Source organism: Macaca mulatta, chromosome 6 (assembly GCF_049350105.2).
Source record: "Macaca mulatta isolate MMU2019108-1 chromosome 6, T2T-MMU8v2.0, whole genome shotgun sequence".
NCBI classification, from domain to species: Eukaryota; Metazoa; Chordata; class Mammalia; order Primates; family Cercopithecidae; genus Macaca; species Macaca mulatta.
The window spans coordinates 159,801,814-159,828,376 of NC_133411.1; the positions used below are offsets into that span (position 1 = coordinate 159,801,814).

General features: G+C 38.1%; 1 protein-coding gene across 1 annotated transcript in view; it reads left to right on the forward strand.

Annotated features, from left to right (window-relative positions):
- Positions 1–23,569, forward strand: part of LOC711384 (immunity-related GTPase family M protein) — a 28,748-nt gene extending 5,179 nt beyond the window's left edge. Inside the window, 1 exon segment of the mRNA XM_078004371.1 lies at positions 23,504–23,569. Within this exon segment, the coding sequence (XP_077860497.1) occupies positions 23,504–23,569 (66 nt within the window).
- Positions 23,570–26,563: the final 2,994 nt, after the last annotated feature.

Here is a 26,563-nt window from a genome sequence, read left to right on the forward strand (position 1 = left end):
TTATGTAAGTTCTATTTCCTAATAATAAGAAATTGTAAAAAAATTCTTCAAAGGAGGTCTTCATATAGTGATATAGAACAATTACCAACATGTTTAAGAAAAAATAGGTTGTTATACTATTTAAGAAATGCTTCCATGTCTGTAAAACAGAGAAATAGCTTGTGCATACTTGCTCATGTATACATACAATAGTTCTGCAAGGATATTATGGTCATTTCTCAGGGGTAAGGGGTGGATAAATATGGAATGGGAAGATATATTATTATGTATCCCCCCTTTTTTGAGACAGGGTCTTGCTATTTTGTCCAGGCTGGAGCGCAGTGGTACCATTATTTAATAGCTTACTTGAGCCTCGAACTCATGGTATCTTCCTGCCTCAGCCTCCTGAGTAGCTAGGACCACAAGCACACACTTATTATGCCTGGCTGATTTTTAAATTTTTTTGTAGAGACAAGGTCTTGCTATGTTGCCAGACTGGTCTTGATTATTCTGGTTTCCACCCCCTGTAATGAGAGTGAGCCATGAGTTCCCTGCCTGGCTGTGCCTGAGGTCAGCTCCCAGACCCAGGAGGACTGCGAAGCAGAGATGGATGAAGGGTTCTTGTACAGAGACATCTGAGTATTACTCAGCTGGCACACATTAGTTTTCTATTTTAATGAGCATTTTCAAATTTGAAAAACAAAATTCATCTCTACTTTTAACAGACAGGTGTTTGGAAATGTTAGTTTTGGTTTCAATGAAGCCATGCAGGTAAGAAAAACCATGTTACTTGGACTGGAAAAGAGGGATAGGTCAAATTTCGGGGCAAGAATTGACATCGTAGCTGGGCAGGAACAAAAAGATAAAGGGAAGCCTGTGCTTTTGGTTGTACTCCCTGCATATGGCCCTGGAACAGCAACCTGGTGATCTGATTACCATAAGCAGCACCCTCCTTCCATTGGTCTTGAAGGGAAGATGGAGTAGGTGCAGAGTCAGATGATGGCAGAGAATTTGGTAGGGTGTTGCATGTACTCCATCTTCCTCCCCCTTATCTGTCCTAGACGTGATTGGTATGGTTGGTAAAGAATCATGGACCCATGTGCATCAAATGTTCACAATTTAGCATAAATAAGAGCATCAGCAGTGACCTCATCAGGACAGGGATTCTTTTGATCATCCATGGTCCCCTAATGCACGATGGCAGGCCAGGTGTGGGGCAAACATTCAACTTTATAATAGACAAAATTGTTGTATATGATTGAATTTTTTGTTTTATTCCTTTGAGAAGATGGTATATAAAACTCAAGTTTGGAGATTTGAATATAAAGGGCCATTGAATCACTTGTATATTTCTGAATCTTGCTTGATTCAATCCCTTGCCACTCCCAGCACCGCACTTCATCTGTGTCTTCACAAAAGAGAAAGAACTAGCAACAGCTTCATTACTCTTCCCTCCTTGTAAACACTCTGATGGTATTTACAAGCAGGAAGATAACCCAAGAAGTTCTCATCTAAGAATGTTTTTAGTAGGCTTTTTGCATTGCTTATTGTAGATGAATCTGGAATTTGTGAAGTACAGGGCACAACTTGGAGAGCTAAAGTTAGTCATGTAGGTTTCCTACCTGTGCAACTAAAGGAATGTAAAACCTAAGAAGCTCTAAACTTAAATGGCCTCGTAGGGCTAACATGTACGGCATGTACGTGGTACATACAGTAACATTAATCTCCTACTCAGACACAAAGTACATTACAGTGCAAAAATAGATTTTTTTGGAAGTATGTCAGATCTTTTGGGCCTTTTCAGAGATGGGTGTTGCTGTTTCTCTGCTTACTTTTTGCTCATACTCTTCATCAATTAGTAAAACTCGGTATTAAGTAAGCTGTATAATTTTCATAAATCCACTTTGATAGTTTGAGCTCCGTGGTAGCGTAATGACTTTAAATCAGAACTGTGCCATTCAATCAGCTTTTGGTGTACTTCTGATTACTATAAATTCTTAGACTCAGCTTCTCATTATTATCTTATATTCTTATATTTTAAGAGCCTTAGTTCTTAAAGATTTATCTTTTCCTGCTACATTTGATTCCTTAGAGGAATCATTTGTTCTGATTAAATTATTAACGGAATTATTTTTTCTACCTAAGTTGCACAGGGGATGGACGTTCTTTCCATCTGGCTCACCTTATTCAAAATACTAAAACTATAATCAAAACTAATTTTAGATATTCATTTCTTAATTGAGCTGTTTGTCCACTTCTTATTTCATGAAATTAGGAAATTGTTCACACATTCTCATTAAGAGCAGTGATGCCAGTGATGCAGTGTGGTGTAAGTATGAAGGCTGGTACCCAGAGCATGGGATAAGCTAGAGAGAACTCTAAGGACATAATTTAAAGCCATATTCTGCAGAGAATGGAAAAGACCAAGTCTCCATTGAGGCTTCAGTTCTGGAAACTAATCTCAACAAGAATGTACCCTTTTTCATTCTCAACTCTAGGAACAAGTAGAAGAATCAAACGACTGTTTCTATTTCAGGTTAATTTGTCTATAATAATATATCATTTCCTGCAGAAGTGTTTTAAGAGTGCATATCATTGAATTTCTAATAGAAAAGAAAATAATATTGAGTTTCTTTACTGTATTTTTAGGCAACATTCTCAAATGAATTATGGTAATCTTTGCTCATATCTTTTATTATTTTATTTTTTCTGCTAGCTTTGGGTTTAGATCATTATTCTTCTTCTACTTCCTTAAAACATAAAGTTGTATTGTTGAAGTGAAATATTTTATCCTTTTAAAATGTAAGTATTTAAAGCTATAAATTTCCCTCTTAGTACTGCTTTTACAGCATCCCATTAGTTTTTGCAAATTGTGTTTTCATTTGTCCTAAGGTATTTTCTAATTTTTCTTATTTTACCCATTGGTTGTTTAAAAGTGTGTTATTTAATGTCCACACATTTGTGAATTTTCCAGTTCTTCTTCTATTTTTAGTTTATTTCATAGTAATTAGGAATGACGCTGCATAATTTCAATCTTTTAAAATTTATTAACACTTGTTTTGTGGCCTAACGTATGGTCTCTCCTGAAGAATGTTCCATATTCACTTAAGAAAAAAATCATATATTCTAATGGAATCTTGTTGGGTGAAGTGTTCTGTATGTGTCTGCTAGGTCCAACTGGTCTGCAGTATTGTTGAAGACAGGTGGTTCTATCCAGTATTGAGAAAGGGGTATTGACATTTCCTACTATTACTGTAGAGCTGTCTATTTGTTCTCTCCAATTTTATCAATGCTTGCTTAATATATTTTGGAGATATGATATTTGGCACATATGTTTATAATTATTATATCTTAGTAGAACTGATTCTTTTATTTACATGTAGTGTCTTGCTTTGCCTCTTGTAACAGTTTTTAACTTAAATTTAACCTAGAGTCTATTTTGTCTGATATTAGTATAGCCACCCCTGCTCTCTTTCAGTTACTATTTGTGTGGAATATCTCTTTCTACCCTTCCACTTTCAAACTATGGTATCCTGAGATCTACAGTGAATCTGTAAAGTATCTATAAAGACAGCATATAATTGTATCACATCTCCCCAACCCTGTTCTACCAATATCTGCTTTTTGATCAGACAGAAACATCCATTTACATTTAAAGCAATTACTGATGAAGTGGAACTTCTGCCATTTTGACGTTTTCTCTTTGTCTTACAGTTTTTTTGTCTCTCATTTCCTCAATTATTTCTTTCCTTTGTTTATAGTTCATTTTTCATAGTGACACATTTTGATTTCCTTTTCATTTCCTTTTGTGTACCTTTTGTAGATATTTTCTTTGTGGTTACCATGGAGGTTACATGTAACAGTACAAAGTTATAACAATCTGTTTTGAATTAATACCAACTTAAACTTCAGTTGCACACAACACTTTGCTTTTTTACAACTTTCCTTCCCCCTCTTTGTTATGTTATTTATGTCAAAAAACAATCTTTATGTATGTTGTATACCTATTAGCATGGATTTATAATTATTTTTATGAATTTGCCTTTTAAATTCTATAAAAAATAAAATGTAGTTACAAGCCAAAATTATATAAAAACATTAGTTTTTATAATGTCCATGTATTTGCTTTTACCAGAGATCTTTATATTTTCCTATGTGTTCAAGTTACTGTCTATTGTCATTTTATTTCAACTTTGAAGGGCTGCCTTAACACTGATTGTAGTGCAGGGCTAGTAGTAATGTAGCCTCTTAGCTTATTTACCTGGGGGTGCATTTATTTTTGCCTAATCTTAGTAGGACAGTTTTGCCAAATACAGAAGTCTCAGTTGACAAGTATTTTTCTTTTTCTTTTAGCACCTTAAATATATCATCTCTGTGCCTTCTGGCCTGCCGCCTTTCTGCTGAGAAACTTACTGATAATCTTATTGAGGATAGCTTGTATATGATGAGTCTCTTTTCTCTTGCTGCTTTTAAGATTGTATTTGGTTTTTAAGAGTTTGATTACAATTTGTCTCAGTACGGGTCTTTTTGGCTTTATCTTGTGGTTCATAGAGCTTCTTTGTATGTCTTTCCTCAAACTTGGGAAGCTTTTGGCTATTACTTTTTCAAATAAATTATCCGTCCCTTTCTTCTCTTTCTGGAAGTCCCATAATGTTTTAAATGAGTAAAAACACAATAATTTTGAATATGACTTTTTCTTGATGGGAATTTACTTGGTTGCTCTTTTTTTCTGTTTTTCAGAGTCTCTATAAAGTTATTTAAACCATCCATAGTATTTTTTCTGTGAATGAACAAAGGTTTGGAGATTCTTAGTTTACCATTCTGCTGATATCACTCAGTACTGTGAACACAAGTATGACCAAGGCCCATAGCCTGGCTCCTAGCCAGCATTGCTTTGAGTTATACTTTTCAAAATTCTCCTACTTGGCGTAGCTCCTAGTGTATCTTTGTTGATGAGGTAAATGAAATTCAACATGCACAGTAATTTTTCTCAAACTTAGATTTATTTTCTAATTAAAAATAAATGCAATAATTGGCAGCTTAAAAATGAATAGAAGCAGAGTGAAATTTTATCATTTTTTCTTTATCTTTAAGGAAGAGTTTGTTTTATTCATTATAATTATGTGATGACTTAGTAAGTAGTTGAATTTTATTAAAATCATTGAAATGATTAGTTTTTCTGTTGGCCACCAGAGAAGTGACTGAAATGGTTTACTGATTTAGACATTTAGTAGGCATATGGGAAGTGATCAGATTAGGAAGAATGCAAACTTATCAAAAAAGTGACAAGGAGGAATGGTAAGGTAGCCTTGAGGTCAGTGTATTAGGTCTGATTTTCCAACATAGTAGAATCTTTAAGGCACCTTCATCTTTTCCCCACCTTTAGTTTGAGTTCACTTAGGAATGATGTAGGGGTTCTTTCTTCAGGTTCTATTGACCTGAGTAACCTGGTTACCAGAGTGGAGCAGAAAAAATGAGTACCAGTGAAATGTAAAACACTAGTATGTTCACTGCAGCAAAAGAAAAATAAACTAGCCAAACACCAAATAAGACTATTAGGGAGAAGGCAAAAACACAGGAACAATGTTTTGTAAAAGGGGAAAATTTGATATCAATTAATTTAGACTTTCTGAAACATTCTCTTAAAGAACAGTTTCTCCAGATGTTAATTAGGAGACACTCATTTTTTAAAAGTTAAAACATGTTTCAACTTCAAAACTCAAGAGATCTTAAAATTATAACAATAAATTATAAATCTCTAACAGCATTGACTATCATGGGGGAATATTTCAGAAAATAATATTTTAAAAGTATATATATCCAAATTTTATAAGTTAAATCTGTGATTTAGAAAATAAAATGTATCAAGGGCAGGCATGGTGGCTCATGCCTGTAATCCCAGCACTTTGGGAGGCCAAGGCGGGTGAATCACAAAATCAGGAGATGGAGATCATCTTGGCCAACATGGTGAAACTCTATTAAAAGTACAAAAATTAGCCGGGAGTTGTGACATGTGCCTGTAGTCCCAGCTATTCAGGAGGCTGAGGCAAGAGAGTCGCTTGAACCCGGGAGGCAGAGGCTGCAGTGAGCTGAGATCACACCACTGCACTCCAGCCTGGGCGACACAGCGAGACTTTGTCTCAAAAATAAATAAATAAATAAAAATTATAAAATAAAATGTTTCAAAATTCTATTCTCTCTAAGGGAGATTTTTAAAAATTATATTTATATTTGTGTATTCTCTATGTTAACTGTGAAGTTGGTAATATTTTTTTCCAACATCTACCAGTTGGGGTAGTATTCCTTCCATGACTTCCATGCACCAACCTTGAAAACGCTGCTGCAGTTTTTTGATTTTTTTTTTTCAGAGACAGGGTATTGCTATGTTTCCCAGACTGGTCTCGAACTCCTGGGCTCAAGCAATCCACCTGCCTCGGCCTCCCAAAGTGCTAGGATTACAGGTGTGAGCCACCGCACCAGGCCTGCTGCAGTTTCTTAATCCCTCTTCCTCCTCCATATACATACACCTGCTGTGGATCCATCCATTTTCAACTACTGACTTGATTGTCCAGGGTGACAACTAAGAAATGGGTGAGGTCATCTTGACAGTCACCCAGGGAAGGATAGCTTGGCCCTGGCACCTCCCACTGGGAGAAGCTTTATAGATTTCATTGCCCGATAATAGCTAAATAATGCACTACTACCAAATATTTTGGAATACTAACAGGAGAAAATTGTGATGCAATGTCACAATTTAAATGTAAATTTATACAATGGCAATTTAATGTATCCTATAACATTTTTTACCTTATAAAGTTCATACAAGAAACACAAAGTGCCTTTATGATACAATGTAAAATACATGTTTATGCATTTCATTACTGGATCCTCCATTACATGGAAAATTAATGCTCAAATTGTTTTATGAATAAGTGGTTTATCAAAAGCCGCATATAAAAATAGTCTGTTAAATTGAATAATCTTTGAGTTTAACTTCTCTTTCTAAACCTGTGGGTATTTTCTTGGCACTGATGCCACAGTGTTCAAAACTGGACATTCTGAACTCTTGGGAGAATCCTAAATCCTAATAACTCCAATATACTTAATTGCAATGCCCATGTGTATGCTGTTATCTTGTAATAGTTTACTAAGAAACTTTACTTCCTGAGCAACTACAGTCCCTGTCCTGGAGCTCATGCCAAAGAGTTAATAATTATGCAGGCACCACAGGAACAAGGTCCAAGATGTACAGACCAGCCAGCCTTCCACCCAGATCCCTGCGCTGCTCCCCAGGCTGTGGCTGTGGCCACTGTTGCCACCACTATTGCTTCTGCTGCTGCCTTGGGACCCCCACCTTAGTGCCTCTGCATCATACAGACACAGCTACTAGGCTGATTGCTTGGGGTCTGTGCTACCTGCCTTGCTCACTGGACTTTTTTATGTTAACTTAGTTCTCCCTCTCTGTATCTCCTGTGAACTAATTGTGAGACCTAGGAAACTAATTTTTTTTTCAGAGTATATTACATGATGGTATTGTATACTTTAAATTTTGTCTTATCATGTGCAATCTAACATCTGTCAAGATTTTAAGATTGCTCAGTGGATGGTATCAGATACCCATAACTGAATGACTTCCATCAGTAACAAGTATTTATTGTCGTTCATGAGTCCTAGATAATTCTCTATGTGGTGGGAGCTACGACCTCAGTCACCTGAAGGCTCAAGTGGTTTGAAATGTCCAAGATGGCTCACTGGAGGTTCAACTGATTTGGAATGTCTGCAATGGTGGCAGTTGGTCCTTGCTATAGACTGGGATTTTACGTGGGATGGTCATTTAGAGCCCTTTTGTTCTCCCTCATGTAGCCTCTCCAAGTGGCTCTCTCAGAGTTCCTTCAAAGTATCATAGTTTCAGGACAATCATGCCTCTTCTTTTGGGGCTGGATTCTGGGAGTGCAAAATTAGAAGCTATCAGGTATTTTTAAGGCTTAGGACAGGAAGTAGCACAAAATTACTTCTACAGCATTCTATATTCAAACAACTCACAGGGCAGGGTCAGATTCAAGAGGCGGGGACTAAATGAGGGGAATACCAGAAGGAGTTGTTTAGGAGTATCATCAGTGTAAGAGATTACCACCAGCTCTCATTTTTTTCTCTTTCAAAATGGGCATGTTTGTTCTGGTTAGCCTGTCTCTGTTCATTGAATGTTGGGAGTGGAGGCAGATAACTTGTGATTTTTAGTCGCAGGTCTCTAAGTAATGTGAAACTTATGTACAAATAATGATGGCATTCTGGACTTTGAGTCTTAGGCCAAGATGATGGAAATTTTGGATACATCCCTTAAGGAGGGGGTGGGGATGTTTTGCATGCTAAAGGAAAGAAGTGAATATTTGCAAATATCCAGAAAAGTGGACCGTGCAGCTTGAATTATTTTTAAAAAATTTCATACTCTTTCCTACCAGAACCCTCAAATATGGGTTATTAACTATTGCTGCATAAAAACTACCGCAAACTAGAGACTTAATAAAATACATGTTTATTATCTTACAGATTATGTGGATGAGAAGCCCAGGTACAATTGGGCTGAGTCTTTTGATTCAATGTCTCTCATGGGCTATGATGAAGTTCCCAGCCAGGGATGTGGTCTCATCTGAATGTTCAAGTGGAAAACGATCTGCTTCCAAGCTCACTCATGTTATTGGCAGAATTCATTTTCTTGAGAGCTTTTTCCTTGTTGTCTATGAGTTGAAGCCACCCTCAGTTCCTTGCCATGTGGCACTTATTTTCCATAGTGTAGCTCTCAGCATAATAGAATATGTCATCAAAATTAGCAAGGAAGAGGAAGGCCTAGTAAGACACAGGATATAATCTTATCTTATGTAGTCACAGAGTGACACCCTATCACCTTTGCTATAGTCTGTTGGTTAGAAGCAGGCCACAGTTCCTCTCCACATTCAAGGAGATTGTACAAGGGGTGAATATCAAAGGATAGAATAATTGGGAACTATTTTAGAATCTGTCTGCCACACCAGCCTCCTCACTGAGGAACAATTAGACTTTTTATATCATACATTTCAGACCTGATCATATGTCTTACTTCAGCCAATGGATTGTGGTGGAAGTGATATGTGCTGCTTTTGAGGAGATTTAAGAGTTGCCATCTGATCTGCCACCTTCTATTTTATTCTCTCCCCAAGAAATTTCTTAGATATTCATCAGCCTGAGTTTTTGAGCTGACCTGCTCTAGGTATGTAAAAGAGGTAAGAAATTAAGTCTATTGACTGTCACTGAGATTATAGAAAGGTTTTCAACAGCAGTATAATTTATCTAAAGTTGACTGGCCCTGCTAAACTAAGAAATGCAAGAAGCATCCTGGGGCTAGCGACACCGGAGAACAGCTACATCCCTAGACCAGGAAGGACATGGGAAATTAGATCTTGCAAAGAGGGATGTAAGGAATGAACACACCAGCCTCACTTTCCATCTGGCACTACTGCTGCCCATCGGCAGGGAGAAGAAGAAGGCTAAAAATAAGATCTTAGAAAATGGTAACCTTTCAGGGGCAGATGAAGAAAGAAAGAAGAATTTATGGGGGAGTTGAGAAGAAATAGTGGGAAAAGAAAAACAAAACAGTAGAGACATGGAATAGAATGATAATAAAATGAAGAAGTGACCACACTGAGAGATCTTTCTTAGAGGTGTACTAATTTAGGGTTTGTGCTTATCAAATTTGGAAAACAGAATTTCATATGTGCTTTAGAAAGAGAGACATCTGTGAAATTGGCAAAGAACAGAGCATGCGACTATAATACAATGAAATGACTAGTGAATATGAAGTAAAGTTGCAGAAAGAAGTTTTAGACCACTGCTTAAAGAAGCTTGCTTCTGAAGAAGAGTAAAAAGGAAGTATCTAAAAGAAGGGAGCTGAAAAAGGTGCCCGTTTTAACGAATAACAGTGTTGCAAATTTTGCAAGTTCAATGGAAATGTTCTATTCGAGGCTGATGATGTAGGAGAAAAAATAGATTTGTATATAAAATAAGGTCCATAACAATATAGGATAAAATATGATTACCTATGGATAATTTTGGGACTGGAGGGCAAAATAAAATGATGAGATTTGCACACAGATAATTTTGTATGTTGGAAGTCAGGAAGTTGATGGATTTCTTGCCTGGATACCTGTATCTGCTTCATGAAGAAAAATTAGGCCATCTGCTGGATGAGGAAAAAACAATACCTTGAAGGGTTGGCCTGAGAGTGGGCTGCTGAAGGTGAGTTGAGACAAAGATCATTGATATTGAGAAGAATGACATAGTTTCAGAAAAGCTTTCAACATCAATATTAGTCATGCTAGTAGCATTAATAATATCTAACATTATTGAGTACTGACACTGCTGCCAGGTACTGTGGAAAGAGATGAACATTCATTATTTAATTTTGGCTTCTTAATGTCCATAGAATATTATCCCCTTTTACAAATGAACAAATAGAGATTCAAATACATGGCATAATTTACCCAAAGTCATGAAGATAGGAATTAGAGCAACCAGATTTGAAGACAGATCTCTCTGACTCAAGAGCTAAGCCTTTAAGTGCCAAACCATCCTTCTTTCCAACACTGGCATTTGATTTTCCTTGGGTGATGTTGGGCCTACTGGGCTAGTTGACAAACTCGCCCAGTAATGGGATGATATCATTGGAAGGTTGGTAGATGGCTGACAAAATGAAACCTAAGATACAGAGCTAGGTTGCATGAGCTGGGGCAGGAAGAGTGTTTTTCATGAGGCTGGAAGATGCCTATCCTGGAAAGAGTTGATGGAGAGAGGAGAATGCAGACCTTTCTCTCCCCTTCTTTCTGGTACATGGAAGACACACACAATACCAGTGTCCATTTTGAGGGGAAGCCACAAGAAATGGTGTGTCCTGTAGGAAAACCTAGGTTTAAGGTCAAGTAAGAAGTCAATGTTTTCCAACCTCAGAATTTCTGCCCTAAATCCGGCAGAAGCCCAAGGTATCAACTCAAATGTATGGGCTTCCTTTGGCTTCTCTGTTCCAAGATGAATCTTAGTGAAGAGTTGTTTTCCTTTCTCTGCAATGTTCAGTCCTAGGGTGTAATTGTAGGGTGGTAAAAACCTCGGTTCCTTTTGGTCCTGGTGAGATCTAATCTGAATCTCTTTATCTCTGACAGTAGGAAACTGTTCTTCTGGTAACTAATCCTTGTTACCATGCAGACAGTAGATGCATTCTAGATGGATTATTGGATAATTATCCTCTTTAAAACTATGACACTCTTTGAGGATTGGATTGTGATAGTGGGCTACATATGTTAATGCTGTGATCATCTGTGGAGTGAAGGAGCAGTCAGTGATATCCCAGAAACACAATAAGCAAGGTACTGACTTCTGTAGGTCAGAATGTAATAGACAATGCAGTGATGTCACAACTGACTCACTCACTCATGATATGTAATTAACATATCATAATGGTTATAATGTATACTTTTTGTTGATAAATATTTTAAAGTACCTAATTATTATCTTATAAGTATTACATATACTCCAATCCTCAGCAAGTTTGTCCTTCAGAGGGGCTCCCTCAGACTTTGATGACAGACACTGACCTGGGAATCTTGATGGCACATTATACCATCCTTAAGATACACACATTTAATCACAATTTTTCATCTCCATCATTTCCCCTCCTCCCTCCCATTTGGCATGTGTAAACACCTGTCTCCCCACCATGGTGTATGTACCTTGAGGCAGGAATTAAGTCTAGTTCACTTGTGAATTATTATCCTTAATCCAACAAAGACCTATTATAGTGCTTCATTTATATGGTTTATTAATTCAACAAACATTTCTTGAATCTTTAATATGTATCATCTTCCCCTGCCTTCATATATCTGGCATATAGAAGACATTTAATAAGCTTTTCTTTCATGGAATTACTAGAGAAAAACTTTATCTAGTTGCTATATGCCATACTAAACTGTCACCTGGACTCAATATCACACAAACACTTGAAAAATGCAAAACATTATCATGAGTGCTTTAAAGAATACATTGGGAGGTGGCGCCAAGATGGCCAAATAGGAACAGCTCCAGCCTCCAACTCCCAGTGTGAGCAACACAGAAGACAGGTGATTTCTGCATTTCCAACTGAGGTACCAGGTTCATCTCACTGGGGCGTATTGGACAGTGGGTGCAGGACAGTGGGTGCAGCCCAACAAGCGAGAGCCGAAGCAAGGCGAGGCATCACCTCACCTAGGAAGCACAAAGGGGAAGGGAATTCCCTTTCCTAGCCAAGGGAAACCGTGACACACAACACCTGGAAAATTGGGTCACTCCCACCCTAATATTGCGCTTCACCAAGGGTCTTAGCAAACAGCACAACAGGAGATTATATCCCGCACCTGGCTCAGAGGGTCGCACGCCCACGGAGCCTCCCTCATTGCTAGCACAGCAGTCTGAGATCTAACTGCAAGGCAGTAGCGAGGCTGGGGTAGGGGTGCCCACCATTGCTGAGGCTTAAGTAGGTAAACAAAGCAGCCGGGAAGCTCGAATTGGGTAGAACCCACTGCAGCACAAGGAGGCCTGCCTGCCTCTGTAGACTCCACGTCTGGGGACAGGGCATAGCCAAACAAAGGCAGCAGAAACCTCTGCAGATGTAAATGTCCCTGTCTGACAGCTTTGAAGAGAGTAGTGGTTCTCCCAGCATGGAGTTTGAGATCTGAGAATGGACAGACTGTCTGCTCAAGTGGGTCCCTGACCCCCAAGTAGCCTAACTGGGAGACATTCCCCACTAGGGGCAGATTGACACCTCACACCTCACATGGCCAGGTATACCCCTAAGACAAAGCTTCCAGAGGAACAATCAGACAGCAACATTTGCTGTTCAGCAATATCACTCTTCTGCAGCCTCTGCTGCTGATACCCCGGCAAACAGGGTCTGGAGTTGACCTCAAGCAAACTCCAGCGGACCTGCAGCTGAGGGTCCTGACTGTTAGAAGGAAAAATAACAAACAGAAAGGGCATCCACACCAAAATCCCATCTGTACGTCACCATCATCAAAGACCAAAGGTAGATAAAACCACAAAGATGGGGAAAAAGCAGTGCAGAAAAGCTGGAAATTCTGAAAATTAGAGTGCCTCTCCCCCTCCAAAGGAATGCAGCTCCTTGCCAGCAATGGAACAAAGCTGGACGGAGAATGACTTTGATGAGTTGAGAGAAGAAGACTTCAGACAATCAAACTTCTCCGAGCTAGAGAAGGAGTTATGAACCCAGTGCAAATAAACTAAAAGCCTTGAAAAAATATTTGACAAATGGATAACTAGAATAACCAATGTAGAAAAGTCCTTAAACAACCTGATAGAGGTGAAAACCATGACACGAGAACTACGTGACAAATGCACAAGCTTCAGTAACTGACTCATCAGCTGGAAGAAAGGGTATCAGTGATTGAAGATCAAATGAATGAAATGAAGTGAGAAGACAAGTTTAGAGAAAAAAGAGTAAAAAGAAATGAACAAAGCCTCCAAGAAATATGGGACTATGTGAAAAGACCAAATCTACATCTGATTGGTGTACTTGAAAGTGACGGGGAAAATGGAATCAAGTTGGAAAACACTCTGCAGGATATTATCCAGGAGAACTTCCCCAACCTAGCAAGCCGGGCCAACATTCAAATTCAGGAAATACAGAGAACGCTACAAAGAGACTCCTCGAGAAGAGCAACTCCAAGACACATAATTGTCAGATTCACCAAAGTTGAAATGAAGGAAAAAATGTTAAGGGCAGCCAGAGAGAAAGGTCGGGTTACCCACAAAGGGAAGCCCGTCAGACTAACAGCAGATCTCTCAGCAGAAACTCTACAAACCAGAAGAGAATGGGGACCAATATTCAACATTCTTAAAGAAAAGAATTTTCAACCCAGAATTTCATATCCAGCCCAACTAAGTTTCATAAGTGAAGGAGAAATAAAATCCTTTACAGACAAGCAAATGCTGAGAGATTTTGTCACCACCAGGCCTGCCCTACAAGAGCTCCTGAAGGAAGTACTAAACATGGAAAGGAACAACCGGTACCAGCCACTGCAAAAACATGCCAAAATGTAAAGACCATCGATGCTAGGAAGAAACTGCATCAACTAATGAGCAAAATAACCAGTTAACATCATAATGACAGGATCAAGTGCACACATAACAATATTAACCTTAAATGTAAATGGGCTAAATGCTCCAATTAAAAGACACAGACTGGCCAATTGGATAGAGTCAAGACCTATCAGTTTGCTGTATTCAGGAGACCCATCTCATGTGCAGAGACACACATAAGCTCAAAATAAAGGGATGGAGGAAGATCTATTAAGCAAATGGAAAACAAAAAAGGGCAGGGGTTGCAATGCTAGTCTCTGATAAAACAGACTTTAAACTAACAAAGATCAAAAGAGACAAAAAAGGCCATTACATAATGGTAAAGGGATCAATTCAACAAGAAGAGCTATCCTAAATATATATGCATCCAATACAGGAGCACCCAGATCCATAAAGCAAGTCCTTAGAGACTTACAAAGAGACTTAGACTCCCACACAATAATAATGGGAGACTTTAACACCCCACTGTCAACATTAGACAGATCAACGAGACAGAAAGTTAACAAAGATACCCAGGAATTGAAGACAACTCTGCACCAAGTGGACCTAATAGACATCTACAGAACTCTCCACCCCAAATCAACAGAATATACATTCTTCTCAGCACCACATCGCACTTATTCCAAAATTGACCACATAATTGGAAGTAAAGGACTCCTCAGCAAATGTAGAAGAACAGAAATTATAGCAAACTGTCTCTCAGGCCACAGTGCAATCAAACTAGAACTCAGGATTAAGAAACTCACTCAAAATCACTCAACTACATGGAAACTGAACAACCTGCTCTTGAATGACTACTGGGTACATAAGGAAATGAAGGCAGAAATAAAGATGTTCTTTGAAACAAATGAGAACAAAGATACAACATACCAGAATCTCTGGGACACATTTAAAGCAGTGTGTAGAGGGAAATTTATAGCACTAAATGCCCACAAGAGAAAGCAGGAAAGATCTAAAATTGACACCCTAACATCACAATTAAAAGAACTAGAGAAACAAGAGTAAACACATTCAAAAGCTAGCAGAAGGCAAAAAATAACTAAGATCAGAGCAGAACTGAAGGAGACAGAGACACAAAAAACCCTTCAAAAAATCAATGAATCCAGGAGCTGGTTTTTTGAAAAGATCAACAAAATTGATACACCACTAGCAAGACTAATAAAGAAGAAAAGAGAGAAGAATCAAATAGATGCAATAAAAAATGATAAAGGGGATATCACCACCAACCCCACAGAAATACAAACTACCGTTAGAGAATACTATAAACACCTCTATGCAAATAAACTAGAAAACCTAGAAGAAATGGATAAATTCCTGGACACATACACTCTCCCAAGACTAAACCAGGAAGAAGTTGAGTCCCTGAATAGACCAATAACAGGCTCTGAAATTGAGGCAATAATTAATAGCCTACCAACCAAAAAAAGTCAAGGACCAGACAGATTCATAGCCGAATTCTACAAGAGGTACAAGGAGGAGCTGGTACCATTCCTTCTGAAATTATTCCAATCAATAGAATAAGAGGGACTCCTCCCTAACTCATTTTATGAGGCCAACATCATCCTGATACCAAAGCCTGGCAGAGACATAACAAAAAAAGAGAATTTTAGACCAATATCCCTGATGAACATCGATGCAAATATACTCAATAAAATACTGGTAAACCGAATCCAGCAGCACATCAAAAAGCTTATCCACCATGATCAAGTGGGCTTCATCCCTGGGATGCAAGGCTGGTTCAACATATGTAAATCAATAAACATAATCCAGCATATAAACAGAACCAAAGACAAAAACCACATGCTTATCTCAATAGATGCAGAAAAGGCCTTTGACAAAATTCAACAGCCCTTAATGCTAAAAACTCTCAATAAATTCGGCATTGATGGAACATATCTCAAAATAATAAGAGCTATTTATGACAAACCCACAGCCAATATCATACTGAATGGGCAAAACTGGAAGAATTCCCCTTGAAAACTGGCACAAGACAGGGATGCCCTCTCTCACCACTCCTGTTCAACATAGTGTTTGAGGTTCTGGCCAGGGCAATCAGGCAGGAGAAAGAAATAAAGGGTATTCAATTAGGAAAAGAAGAAGTCAAATTGTCCCTGTTTGTAGATTACATGATTGTATATTTAGAAAACTCTATCATCTCAGCCCCAAATCTCCTTAAGCTGAAAAGCAACTTCAGCAAAGTCTCAGTATACAAAATCAATGTGCAAAAGTCACTAGCATTCTTATACACCAATAACAGACAAACAGAGCCAAATCATGAGTGAACTCCCATTCACAATTCCTTCAAAGAGAATAAAATACCTAGGAATCCAACTTACAAGGGATGTGAAGGACCTCTTTAAGGAGAACTACAAACCACTGCTTAATGAAATAAAAGAGGACACAAACAAATGGAAGAACATTCCATGCTCATGGATAGGAAGAATCAATATCGTGAAAATGACCATACTACCCAAGGTAATTTACAGATTCAATGTCATCCCCATTAAGCTACCAATGACTTTCTTCACAGAATTGGAAAAAACTACTTTAAAGTTCATATGGAAACAAAAAAGAGCCTGCATTGCCAAGACAGTCCTAAGCCAAAAGGACAAAGCTGGAGGCATCATGCTACCTGACTTCAAACTACGGTACAAGGCTACAGTAACCAAAACAGCATGGTACTGGTACCAAAACAGAGATATAGGCCAATGGAACAGAACAGAGCCCTCAGAAATAATACCACACATCTACAACCGTCTGATCTTTGATAAACCTGACAAAAACAAGAAATAGGAAAAGGATTCCCTATTTAATAAATGGTGCTGGGAAAACTAGCCAGCCATAAGTAGAAAGCTGAAACCGGATCCCTTCCTTACACCTTATACAAAAATTAATTCAAGATGGATTAGAGACTTAAATGTTAGACTTAAAACCATAAAAACCCTAGAAGAAAACCTAGGCAATACCATTCAGGACATAGGCATTGGGCAAGGACTTCATGTCTAAAACACCAAAAGCAATGGCAACAAAAGCCAAAATTGACAAATGGGATCTAATTAAACTAAAGAGCTCTGCACAGCAAAAGAAACTACCATCAGAGTGAACAGGCAACCTACAGAATGGGAGAAAAGTTTTGCAATCTACTCATCTGACAAAGGGCTAATATCCAGAACCTACAAAGAACACAAACAAATTTACAAGCAAAAAACAAACAACCCCATCAAAAAGTGGGCAAAGGATATGAAAAGACACTTCTCAAAAGAAGACATTCATGCAGCCAACAGACACATGAAAAAATGCTCATCATCACTAGCTATCAGAGAAATGCAAATCAAAACCACAATGAGATACCATCTCACACCAGTTACAATGGCGATCGTTAAAAAGTCAGGAAACAATAGGTGCTGGAGAGGATGTGGAGAAACAGGAACACTTTTACACTGTTGGTGGGACTGTAAACTAGTTCAACCATTGTGGAAGGCAGTGTGGCGATTTCTCAAGGATCTAGAACTAGAAATACCATTTGACCCAGCCATCCCATTACTGGGTATATACCCAAAGGATTATAAATCATGCTGCTATAAAGACACATGCATGCGTATGTTTACTGCAGCACTATTCACAACAGCAAAGACTTGGAACCAACCCAAATGTCCAACAATGACAGACTGGATTAAGAAAAGGTAGCACATATACACCATGGAATACTATATAGCCATAAAAAAGGATGAGTTCGTGTCCTTTATAGGGACATGGATGCAGCTGGAAACCATCATTCTCAGCAAACTATCGCAAGAACAGAAACCAAACTGCATGTTCACTCATAGGTGGGAATTGAACAGTGAGAACACTTGGACACAGGAAAGGGAACATCACACACCAAGGCCTGTTGTGGGGAGGGGAGAAGGGGGAGGGATAGCATTAGGAGATATACCTAATGTAAATGACGAGTTAATGGGTGCAGCACACCAACATGGCACACGTATACATATGTAACAAACCTGCATGTTGTGCACATGTACTCTAGAACATAAAGTATAATAATAAAAAAATTTTTAAAGAATACATTGATGAAAAATGACCCTGCTTTCCAATGCTGTTTTATTTATTGGGATTGCGGAAAAGAGAGAGATCAGATAAAGAATAAGTATAATCCAAAATAGCATGTTATAATTGGATTTCAGATAAAGAACTGCTGGGACATAGAAAGTCAGATCACATCCAATTGCCAAGATGGGATAAGGCATCATGAAGCAGGGGGTGTTTGAGGTGGCACCAAAGAATGCATAATATTTGATCAGGTGGATATGTCTGAAAGATGTTAATAAAATATAAGAAAAAGTAGAAGGGAGAGGCTGCAGATTATTTGGTAGGGGTAGGGTAAGTCCTTTGAAAGAAAGGAATGAAATATCAGGATGGTTAAAAGGTTGGATGGAGATTACAGATAAGACTGAATACAAGACAGGAGCTAAGAAGATAATTGGAGGCCAATGAGATTTTTTAATTGGGTTGTGAAATGGCCAGATCTCTGATTTTGAAGGATCATTCTGGCAACATGCATGAATTCCACTGAATAGAGGTGAGATGACAGAAAGTCTAACCCAAGGAAAGTGTTTTGCAGTAAATTGGTATGATGTAATAAGTGACTGAAATAAGGCATTGTAAGTATATCGAGAAGAGGAATAAGACTTGATTTGGCAATCAGATGAGAAGTGGAGACAAGGAAATGGAGGTGATTAATGTTGCAAGATTATTTCCTTGGGAAATGGTGGTCTTGATTATTTCCTTTCCTCTTAAGTGAGTTTAATGTTTCTGTTGATTTCTTTTTTAAGTACTCTTAGGTTTTTAAATTAATACACAAATTAGTATAAAGAGAAAGGAAAACCAGTCTTATAATCTCAATACGCATTGAACATCTATTAGTAAACCTTTCTTAACAACGAACATTAAAATAAACTTAGGAGTAGACTAAACACAAGACAAAAAGTAATAACCCCACTTCTTTCCATTTCTGCAGTCCCCAGGGTATAGAACACTGATGAATGAGTAAGGTGAAATATTCACAGATCTAGGAATAAATGAAGTCATCTGGGGGAGAGACCAGCTTGACTAAGCTATTGCGATAGACAGGAGATACTGACAGGAGGGAGAAAACAAAACAGAGTGGTCACACCCTAGAAAAGGAAGAAAATTGAAATAAGAGAATGGGAGACTGGCAGCAGAGAGTTACATCTCATAAAAGAGAACACAGTGTTGGGTTTCAGGAGACTGGATCAGAATCGGTTCCAAATCAGAGATATGAAGGGAAGGAAAGCCAACGTTTCTCTGAAAATGGTAAGTTTTGGCTCATTGAAAGGAAGTCTATGTTCAATGTCTGAGATTGTAGAACTTTAATAGACTGCTGCAAAGAGGAGTCCCATAGGGCTAAGAGTGGAGGGGACCTAGAAATGTAGGCAACAACATCCAGTAAGTAATATCCAAGTCAAGAGCCCATATCACCAGAGGCAAGGGCAATGGGCTGCCCAGTCACACTGGATGTATTAGTTTGCTAGGGCTTCCATAACAAAGTACCACAGACTCGGTAGCTTAAACACAGCTCTGGAGGATAGATATCCAAAATCAAGTTACTGGCAAGGTTGATTTTTTTCTTGCACCCCTGTCCTTGGCTTGTAGTTGGCCATCTTCTATGTCTTCATGTGGTTTTTCTTCTGAGCATATTTGTCCTCATCTCCTCTTCTTATAAGAACACAGGGCATGTTTGATTAGGGCCCATCTTAGTGACCTCTTTCAACCTTAATTACCTTTTTAAAGACCCAATCTCCAAATGCAGTCACATTATGAGATATTGGCGTCAGAATTTTAACATATAAATTTGGGGTGACACTATTCAGTGCATAACACTGGAATAGACCAATTGGACATTCAAGGGACATGCTGGACATTAAGGAGAGAGAAGATGAGTTTGTGAAAAGGTGAGCCACATGTTCAAAAGGGCACCATGCCATTGTTCCTTCTCCTCTTGCCAACCTACCCCAGGATACTAATTTGGGTAAAAATATTTGGAGGAGAAGAATATTATCACATCAGATATCCTTGATTGTGTGTCTAGTCCAGAAAGATTTCAGTGACACAATTGTCTGTGAAAAGAGTGGCTATATTAGGATGGGAAAGAAATTTGGAGTAATCCAGAAAAAGAGGAGGTTGCAGCTCTCCAGCCATGCCTTCCAAGAAGAAATTCTAATGTTGGGATCAAGAGTTAGGGTGATTGGAAGAGGAGAAACAGAAAGCATTCTCATGCAAGGGACAGTAAATCCCAATTTCAAGGCTCCTGATAGATGTAAATATATGAGGTCATAATTTTTTAAACATCTGCATAACTAAGAATTTTAAATGAACAATTATAACTCTTCATAATACATAAATGCATCAGTTTGGAATTTACAAAGGACATTCTCATTCATATTTAATATTCACAACAAGGTATGGGGTTGGTGTTATGGTCCCCATTTTGCAGTGCAAGAAATAAGATCCAGAAACCTCATAACAGAATACAAACACATATACAAGCACAAAAGGATTAGTGGAGGAGGAATGCATAACTCACAAGCTAAGAGAAAGGAAAAGGAAAAATAGAATATTAAAGAATATTCAGCCAATTCAGAAGTATATTAGAAAAAGAACTAAAACAGGCAGGAGAAATGGACAATAATTTGGAAGATGTTACATATAAACTCAAATGCATCAAAATTTCATTAAATGTTAATAGACTAAATATTATGTAAAAGGCAAAGATTAGTAGAGTGAAATTTTAAGAACTATATGCTTATAGCAGATACAGATTTTAAATATTAGGATACAGAAATCTTGAAAGAAAAAGGATGAAAATACATATACATTATTCAAACACTATTCAAAAGAAAGATGTTATTGCTCTACTTACACTGGCTAAAATAGACTTCATTGGGGAAAACTTACTAGCAATGAAGAGGGAAAATTCACCAGGACTAATAATCAGCAACCAACAAACATAAACAGGTTTATTCTTTATGTGGAAACACACCCCTCCACATTTCTAAACGAAGGTATATAAGAAGGAAAATATTCTTCATTATCAGAAAGGATGTCTTTGTTTGTTTGAGACAGAGTCTCACTCTGTTGCCCAGGCTGGAGTGCAGTGGTGCGAGCTTGGCTCACTGCAGACTCTGCCTCCCAGGTTCCAGCAATTCTCTTGCCTCAGCCTCCCGGGTAGCTGGGACCGTAGGCACACGCCACCACACCCGGTTAATTTTTGTATTTTGGTAGAGACGGGGTTTCACCATGTTGACCAGGCTGAGCTTGAACTCCTGACCTCAAGTGATCCACCCGCCTCCGCCTCCCAAAGTGCTGGGATTACAGGCTTGTGCCACTGAGCTCGGCCAAGGATGTCTTTTCAACTTCAAGAAATTACATTGTTAACTCCCTGTACACTCTGCTCCCAGGTTCTATTGTTCTGTCATTCTGAGTTTCCATGGTTTTGTGAGCCATTGATTCCAATCTAAGGCAGCCCAGATTCTGATAAAGTCATTTCCGGTATCCTGGCTAGGAATTCCTGTGGCCGGTATTTTGGCTGTCCTGACATGAGCCATGGCAAAGGAAAGAATGATGCCTGCCAACGGCAAGTAGCTCACCTTAGGGTGTGGGAGAAGAGAAAGACAAAAAACTGCTTCCTCCGTGGCACTGGCATACTCTAATTCCAGACGGAATTAAAACAGTCTTTGGAACATTTTGCTTCTTGTACAAAGCAAACCTCATTTTCCTCAGAGCTCTAGAAACCAACAAGTGTACCCAAACCACAGCCATGTACCTCTTGCTTGCTGAAAGGATCCTGAGAGAAATGCAAGACAAAGAAATACAGATGAGCTCTGCAAGCCCTAGAAATAGTAAGGCCCAGCTCAGGTAAGAAAAAAAATCTTTGCTAATTTTAGTAAGTTTAAAGTTTGGAAATAGTAAACTTTTTTTTGTTGTTAATGCTTCCTAACTTGGTGAGGCTAGAGAGTACAAACAGTGATCCCAACTTCCTGACTCAGCTTCCTGATCTGTAAAATGGGAGTAATAATCCTCTCTACCTCATGGGATTGTGGTGAAAGATATGCAAATCAACAGATGTGAAGTACTTAGGACAGGGCTCCACGTGTTTGCTGCCATTGCTATAAATTTTCACCATCATTATTATCTTCAGGAATAAATGACTCCCCTTCTTCTCTCTTCCTTCCTCTACCTCTTCCTTCCTCTCTTCCTCTCTTCCAGCTCCTCCTCCTCTCTCCTCATCTTCCCACCTTTTTTTTGGCCATTTTACTTTCCACTTAAAATCAAAGCATAAAAAGGGTTTACTTTTTGAGCTCATCATTATGAAATTTATTTAGAATTTATCTTTATCCATTTAGATATAGGTAATTTGTAGAACTGTAATAAAACTGAAGGGTATTCCCAATTGTGCATCTAAATATGTATATTTATTACTGTTATAAGGTCTACATTATTATTATTATTATTATTGTGTAATTATTATTATTGAAAAAGATAAACATGTAATTACTGTTGTTACATTATTATTATTGAAAATTTGTTATGAGAATAATTATTATTGTCTCTTAGGGTTCTTTCGGCAACAGAGAAATAAGTGGCTGTGATGTAGGTATACCTGTTGATTTCCAGGGCTCTGAGGAAAACAAAATTTACTTTTTACAAGAGGCATAATTGATTTAATGAAGCAAACAAAAAAATACTAGCAAACAAAATTCAATGACTTGGAATCTCTAAATTATGCAAAAAAATACAAACTAGGGGTCAAAAGCCTAGTAATTACTTAGGTCACTCTTGACTCTTGAAATTCTAAAAACAACTGCATAAAAATGTTCATATCAGTAAGAAAAATCCAAAATGCTGATGGTAGCTGAGATGGATGCCAGTGTTAGATGCATAAGAAAAGGTAATGAGTAAAAAGGGAAAGGTAAATGAAGCTTCCAAGGATGTGCAGATTATCCAAAAATTTAATTGCATGTCAGTGTTTATTTTTGTTAAACTGGCTTACTTGCTTCCATCAGGAGTAAGAAATGTAGATGAGGTCTGTGTTACATAAATGTGCACAGAAAAATTAGAAAAATCTTTGTTTTCAGATTCTCTTTGCATTTATTGGTAATTTAAGCACTAAAGAATTATTCATGTGTTAAGAATATGTCATCATTAACCTCTTTGAATGAAAGCAATGTATTCATTCATCCATTTAAAAAGTAATGCTTGCCAAGTACTTAGTCTGACCAGGCACTGTGCTGGCTAGGCAATGGGGGCATAACTTCCACAAGGCTCACATTCCCTACCCACTCTCTTGCAGCTGGCCTGCCGTGAGACATACCTCAAGAGTACTCCAGAGAATTCCACAAGGCCCAGAAATATGTAGGCATTTAGGAACTTTCTACAGTGAAAATACACAATGAACAGAGGATAGAAGCAACAGCTAAGATCACTTTTTATAAACTGTACAGTGTGGGTCACGGCTCATTGTGATGAGGCAGGCCAAGGCATGAGATTGCAGAGAAAGAGCCCAAGGTAAAATTCAAGGGTACACTTACTTCTTAGGGTGGCTTCTCCAGCTGAGTACCAGATAAAAAGATAGCTTGTGTTGAAGCAGTATATTGTAAGACTAAGGTGTGTCTTAAACTCGGGAATTACCCTCAGAACGAAGAGCTGCTCATAATGAGAGCAGCAGGCAAGACCTAAGACTTGTTGAGGGATCAGCAGGCTCTAGTCTCCTACTTTCTTCCCTGTGTAAGGTATGTGCTTGCTAGTGGATGGGTGGGCAAACTGGAGTTATCTGAACCATTAAAATTCCCCTCTTTGGATTTATAATTGAATATACATTAATTAAATAGTTTTGTATGACTCCATTGTCATTATTTGTATAATTGTTTATTTAAGCTTAGAACAGTCAGTCAATTGTGGTGGGAGATATGAACAGCTTTTTATCCACTTGAAAATGCCAAATTGTTTTCTACATATTCCTAAAGTGAAGGTCCCCAGCATGTGTAGCAAGTGTCCTGTTTGTTGTTCCTTGTTTAGTTCATTTAAGTGTCTGTGGGTATATCTGCAAAAACTCATAAGGCACCTGAAAAACTATAGAAATCTGTGCTTAAACCAAAATTAAGAACCTGGGTTTATTTTAGTAAATCTTTCTCTCCAGTTTTCTAGAAACATCCTAAAGATATACATCCTTTATACAGACCTAACCTTCTCAGGAACCACACACTCCCACTGAGTGTTGCATGTGATAGTTTGCTCTACTGCAGAGGTCCATCTGTAAGTCCAATCTGCAGCCTCCTGACACCCCCAGGTCACGTATCTAGGTCAGATCACTCATCCAGGCCAGGAAAGCCCTCCCAATGGGAACCTGCTTTTTAGTTGTCCAGAGTATACCTTCTTGCTCTCATATTCAACTGTAGAGTTCAACATGTTATATGATTTTCACTTTTCATGTGAGAAAATGTTTCATATTTTCATAGAGAGTACCTCATGGAAGTTAATCATCATTGAAACAAAACAACTATGCCTTTGCTTTGTGTTGTCCTTGATTTCAAACTTCTTCAGTTATTAAAAATGATTGGGCTGGGCGCAGTGGCTCATGCCTGTAATCCCAGCACTTTGGGAGGCTGATGTGGGCAGATCACCTGTGGTCAGGAGTTTGAGACCAGCCTGGCCAATGTGGTAAAACCCTGTCTCTACTAAAAATACAAAAATTAGCCAGGCGTGGTGGCACATACCTGTAATCCCAGCTACTCTGGAGGCTGAGGCAGGAGAATTGCTTGAACCTGGGAGGTGGAGGTTGCAGTGAGCTAAGATCATGCCATTGCACTCTGGCCTGGGTGACAAAAGCAAAACTCCATATCAAAAAAAAAAAAAAAAAAAAATGGCTTTGGTTTTTTAAATATCCAAGTATGGGAAGGCCAAAGGTCTCCCCAGATTCAATTGAAACAAGATGACACCAATATATATTATAATCAAACTGTCAAAAATTAAAGAGAATTTTGAGAGCAAGAGAAAAGAAGCAAGTAACAGATAAAGGAGTTCTAATTACAGGCCAGGAAAGAGTGGGATGATATATTTAAAGTGCTGAAGGTGAAAATCTTTGCCAAACAAGAATACTTTAACTGGCAAACTGTCCTTCAGAAACAAAGAAGACATAATGGCTCTCCCAGACAAACAAAAGCTGAGGGAGTTTACCATCACCAGACCCATGTTACAAAAAAACGCTAAAGGGAATTATTCAAGCTAAAGGAAAAGGACACTAATTAGTAACATGAAAACATGAAAGTATAAAAAAACTAGTGAAAGTGAGAACACAATAGAATTCAAAATGCCCTAATATTGTCATGGTGGTGTGTAAATCACCTATATCTTTAGTATAAAAGTTAAAAGATAAAATTATTAAAAATAATAATAGCAATATCATCACTGCAATAATTTAAGGACTATATAATACAAAAAGATGTAAATAGTGATATCGAGAACAACATGTGGGAGGGGGCAGTAAAAGATTAGTTTTTTAATGTGATCAAAGATAAGTTGTTATCCAGTTAAAATAGTGTAATCAGTGTAAGATGTTTTATATAAGCCTTAGGAAAACCACAAAGCGAAAACCTATATTACTTATATGAAAGATAAAAAGTAAGGAATCAGCCAGGCACAGTGGCTCACCTTGTAATCCCAGCACTTTGGGAGGCCGAAGTGGCCTGGATCACTTTAGCCCAGGAGTTACTGACTGCCTGAGAAACATAACGAAAGACTGTCCCTGCAAAAAATACAAAAATTACGCAGGTGTGGTGGTACCCACCTGTAGTCCCAGCTACTCAGGAGGCTGAGGTGGGAGACTCACCTGAATCTGTGAAGTCAAGGCTGCAGTGAGCCATGATCATGACATTGAGTTCCAGCTTGGGTGACAGAATGAGGCCCTATCTCAGGAAAAAAAAAGAAAAGAAAAGAAAAGAAAAGAAAGTAAAAGAAAAAAGAAAAAGAATCAATGTATGCTGTAGAGAAAATCACCTAACCACTAAAAAAGATAGCAAGAGAGGAAGAAAGGAAAAAAGAATCTACAGAACAACCAGAAAATAATTAACAAAATGATAATACTAACTTCTTACTTATCAATAATTATCTTGAATGTAAAGAGATTAAACTCTTCAATAAAAAGAGAGAGTGAATAAATGATTTCTTTAAGTGACCCAACTATATGCTGGTAAAAGAGACTCACTTCAACTTTATAACTGAAAGTCATATGGAAAGAAAGTGAAAGGATGAAAAAAGATAAACCATGTAAATAAAAACCAAGAGAGCAGGAGTACCTACACTTACTTCAGATAAAATAAAATTTGAGTCAAAACTTCAAAAAGAGACAAAGAAA